At 38.3% G+C, this 5,000-nt stretch overlaps 1 protein-coding gene across 1 annotated transcript in view; it reads left to right on the top strand.

Annotated features, from left to right (window-relative positions):
• Window positions 1-5,000, top strand: part of LOC138043344 (cytoplasmic polyadenylation element-binding protein 2-like) — a 21,695-nt gene that overhangs the window by 14,465 nt on the left and 2,230 nt on the right. Inside the window, 2 exon segments of the mRNA XM_068889578.1 lie at window positions 474-568; window positions 1,284-5,000. The exon segment at window positions 1,284-5,000 is cut by the window's right edge and continues 2,230 nt beyond it. Coding sequence (XP_068745679.1) covers window positions 474-568; window positions 1,284-1,508 — 320 coding nt within the window. The 3' untranslated portion in view covers window positions 1,509-5,000.

Consider the following 5,000-nt stretch of genomic DNA (forward strand, 5'->3'; position numbering starts at 1 on the left):
CAAAAAACGCGGGTTGCACCACAGAGTTTTACATTGGCATAAAAGGATGGGGAAAGTACGGTCATACGGTGACCAAAACCAAATTTTCTCGCAGAGATAGGTTACTATATTTTCTTACCAATGGTACTGTGCGTGCGCGACCCGCTATTAGCTAAGTGTATCAGGCATTCATTTCTCAAGATACTGTTGTACGAGGTCTGTAGAAACCTGCATCGTGAATTTTTACAGAGATCTCCAGCCCATACTGTATGCATCAGTAGCCGTATGATCACTTCTTTGTTTCATTATTTCTCTCTCATAGAGGAGACATCTCGAAAAATAAGTTGGTACGCCAATCAAGGCTTTTTCTCCAGAATAAAAAAAAGGAAAACAAATACGCCAAACACGCAAAGTCCCAATATATAGATTTCCTCCTACTTTAGCACCCTGCTTAATGCCGTATATTATACAGCTGACACGTTAATTCATTTTAGGCGCCGGTCGAGTGGCTTTTTCCAACCAACAAAGTTACATTGCTGCAATTAGCGCCAGATTTGTGCAGCTACAACACGGGGACATTGATAAAAGAGTAAGTCATTAGAATATACAGGAACTGTTCATTCCATTCGTGGACTACAGTCAAATTACTACGAGTCGAGAGGCTGAAACCGCCTCATCTTTTCACAGCCAAAGCAATAACAGTCATCAAATACAGCTGTTGGAGAAATGGTGACACTGTCTGTAACTCTCTTATGACTAAGCAGGGTCCGTATAGCTGACGCATTCTCCTATCAAGGCGGCAGTGTGGCCCAGTGGTTAGAGCGCTTGCCTTGTGATCCGGATATCCCGGGTTCAAGACCCGCTCTGACAACTCGTTGAATTTGATGCTGGTAGTCCCTGGTTCAACTTCCCAGCCGCACTTGTAAATAGCCAACTGGTTTGCCTCCAGCCAGTTGGGATTCTTAACAGTTGTTGCTGTTCTGTTCTGTCGTTTTGTTGTGTTTCATTGGCCCTGAAAAGCCCTTATGGGGAGCGGTCAATTAAGTATGTAGTGTATTATCTGCGGTTTTCCGTTAACTAGACTAACTTGTCGATTAGTCTGCGATCAAGCAAATGTATTCTCTGCAATCTGAGAGAAGAGCACAGTGATTACTACGGGTCCCGCGATTAGCTACGACAAAATGGATTCACAGAAACAGTTGATCCCACTTCTAAAGAGTCTTAGGTATGCACTCTTTCCTAAAAATTGGAGATTGCAAAGAGCTGTATTGTATCTAAGCATTTGTTATACTTTTTCTATGAAGGTTGAAGTCAAGCCTTACGTGTTGGACGACCAATTATGTGACGAGTGTCACGGTGCACGATGTGCAGGAAAATTCGCGCCGTTCTTCTGTGCCAACGTTACATGCCTACAGTACTACTGTGAACAATGTTGGGCAATCATTCATTCCAGGGCAGGCCGAGAATTCCATAAGCCTCTGGTGAAAGAAGGAGCTGACAGACCAAGAACCGTTCCATTCCGATGGTGAAGAGAGAAAGAACATCGCATTGCCAAAAGGTTTGCTCCATTGAACACAGATGGCATAATTACAGAAAAGCTAAGTTGCTCATCCGCATTCTGTGTATAAAGCGTAGTTGATAACTAAGTCATGACTGCAATAAGTTAAGCGCTGTATTGTCACAATCATTAGTACCAATGTATCATATGCAATACCTAATCCCTCTGAATAATTTTTAGATTGGCTTATAGTCTGTCTGCAAACAGGGCGGATCCAGACCCTGGGAACTTAGCCCCTCTCCCCAACTCGCTCCCCGATGTCTTTGCGATTGTAGTCTTACCTGTTTGCTAAGAACGGCAAATAAGTAATGGAGGGTGAGGATTTTATCTAAGTAATACCTGATTGTGGTGTCTTGTCCTTTGTTGTCATAATTCTTTTTCTTCAATGAGATCCACGTAAAACGAAGTTAATTTTATTGGAACTAAACTTGTAAATAGAAAAATTTAAAGCGTTTTGGAGAAGTGATGAATTTCATTTTCCTTTTCATCCATGGTCAGTTTCATCAAGCTTCAAATTTAATTTTTTTAGTAGACAAGTAGATTAAATAGTTTGAATAATTAGTTATTTATTGCGAAATTTTTGGGCAACTGGAGGTTATTTATGGGATGAAAGAAATATTATTTATATTATTACTTCAATTGTACATAAAAGCTGATGAAGATATCTGAATTTCAGCGAAAAAAATAAGTGTGAGTAGTAAATTTTAATAGAACTTCAGCGAAACCTAAAAAGTGGCGGAAAAGAATGGTTTTCTCTAAGAAATTAATTTTGTGGAGTGTAAAATTGTTTATAACTGGGTTGCAGTGTACTCAATTGGTCTTTACTCAAAGAACATTTTCAAGTGCAGTCAAGGGCAACAAAACTGCCTTTGGAAAAACCCAGCCAGGTGGGAAGTGAAAAAACTGACAGCCCCTAGGATGTGTTCATATGAAATGTTAATTGTAAGGATGGAAAAATCATGAGAAAAAGTATCGTTGCATTGTGAGGTCTGAGTGGTGGATCTCCGCTGAGCAAATCATTTTGTTCACGTTGTTTGAATCAATGTGGGATATACTTTACTAAGAAATAAATATTGGTTTTTGAAAACCATTTAGCTTCGTTGGCTTTCAAATGCCAAACTTGAGAAGAGGATGAATCAATCAATCAATCAAAGTCTCGTTCTTTGGTTTATGACAATGAAACTATTCCCTTTATCTTTTGTTTAAGAAGTCAGAACTTTTTATAGATTTTATATTTACTGCAGATAATATAGGTCGCGAGTTTAATTTTGAGAGCATTTAGTTTTAGTGGAATTGATAGATCTGTTTGTGGATTATCGGCGATTTTTACAATCCGTGGATTGCTTGTTTGCTTGGCAGATAATATCTTTAGACAATAAAATGCGCTTTGTTTGTAATTTTCGCTTTTGAACCAGAAAATCATTTATTTTTCTAACTTTTCATGGGTGCTATTCTATCAAATAATATCATGACAATGTTAAGAGCATTCCGTACGGTTTTTGATTAGAACTTTCTTACTTTTCGTGTTGTAAATAAATGCTTTACGGCATAATTTATATAATCTAGGCGCTATGTTTCAGCGACATTTGGCTGCTGCAGATGCCTTCCTACACCTAAAATTTAATTGTATAGAGGAGTCTTTCATAGGGACGGGAAATCATGTTTGTTAGTGTAATTATTGTGGAAGCAATTGCTCATGGGGAATTTAGTTGTGGAACCTTTGAAGGAAACATGATCAATATTGTAATAATCTTCCCTTCCCCTCACTCCCCCCTAAGTGTAAAAAAAATGTCGGAGGGAGGGAAAGGAAGGCGAATTCTCAATTTTTGTGTGTAAACTGTAATCGTATAGTGAAGTACAGGAAACATTTTCATAAAGTTTTGGCCAAGAATTATCGCTTGAGTAAGGAATTTTCGTCCAGATGCAATTTTCAAATACCATTCACGAGATTTAATATCATTTTCGAGCATTTTCAATGCCTTTTTGTAACATTTCAAAATTTTCTTCTTAACAAAACATGGAAACCCCCTCCCCCACCCCGTTATCTGCTACGCAAACAAGGACTCCGAATCGTAACCTGTTTTCAATACGAGTTACAAATTGTTTCGACTCCATACAAAGGTGTAATATTTTTTTCACTTTATTTATGCATTTATAAAAATTGCTCATGAGCATTATTCATGAAAGTTTAAAGTTATGGCCTTGGCTTCGTCTGTTGGGATTTGAGGTAAAGATGACCTTCTGTAACAGTAATGACCCAAGGGTATTGTTTATTAGTGAATACGAAACACATCGGAGCTCGGTGCCACTCTTTGAGAAAGTTTTAGCCACGACATCGAGTACAAGCTCCATTTTGCGCCACGTCGCATTCACGTGTCTAAGTGCTAAACTACCACATCCTTACAAGTTATTCTGCGTGGAGGTAAGTCCACAAACTCGTAACTAGTGTGGAGGACTATTTCGTCGAGGCCAGTCAATAAAATACGTGAATCTTTTTTTCGAAAAATGTCACATGTACTCTTGATTTACATGGGTTCACCTCCTTTTTTCATATTACGTGCACCAGCCTAATGCGCATGGTCAGCACGGAAAACGTATACTTGCACCCTTAGTGATAGCTTTAACTCGACTTCGTACGCGGTGTCGGTGCTAAGACTCGATGATTAAATTTGGCAACCTTTAATGTAAAAAGAAATAAGAGAAACCTCTGGAGAATCAGTAAAACAGCAACAGTAAACTGGGACAATAGCAAATCATGATGTATTTAGGAAATATCACCGTTTTCGTTTAACTTCTGCTTGTATTTCCACAGCTCATTATGTTTATTGTATCGAATCAAAAATAATGCATTAAATGTTAATGATGTTAAGACTTAATCAGCGCACTTTGTAAATAACACTTTATTTCTGGTCGCAGTCGTTCAAACGATGGATAGCGCTATCAACCGGATAAATCACTATCCGGTAGAGAAGTCACATGGCGAAACCAATTGCTCTATTCAATGAATAGTGATTTATCCGGTGAATAGCGCTATCCACCTTTTGAACAACTCGGACGCCTGATGGGGATTCGCTGTAATTAAATCACGAAAAGAAAAGAGCCAAAGATATATGTTTTTAATAATTAACAAAATAACCAAAATCATTTCATTGGAATGCCTTGTCTAGAGTGGATCCTTAATTTTCTCCTTCAACATTACATAATTTCATATCTTTTCCTTTAGTGAACAAAAGGCAAAAAATCAACAAAACTACTTAACCAATTGACATAATTCTTTACTTTCCCGCACAAACACTTTCGGACACTTGTAAAGTCTCGGTTAAGTCTACCTAAAAACAGCGAGCTTTTTTCAGAGCACTTGCAGTAATAACTGGAATGATAGTGAGGAAGATGATTAAACTACGAGTGATCCATAGCCACCTCCCTTTCGCAGAGAATATTATTCAGGCGTTTCTACGCGTTG

Source organism: Montipora capricornis, chromosome 3, assembly GCF_036669925.1.
Source record: "Montipora capricornis isolate CH-2021 chromosome 3, ASM3666992v2, whole genome shotgun sequence".
Taxonomy (NCBI): Eukaryota; Metazoa; Cnidaria; class Anthozoa; order Scleractinia; family Acroporidae; genus Montipora; species Montipora capricornis.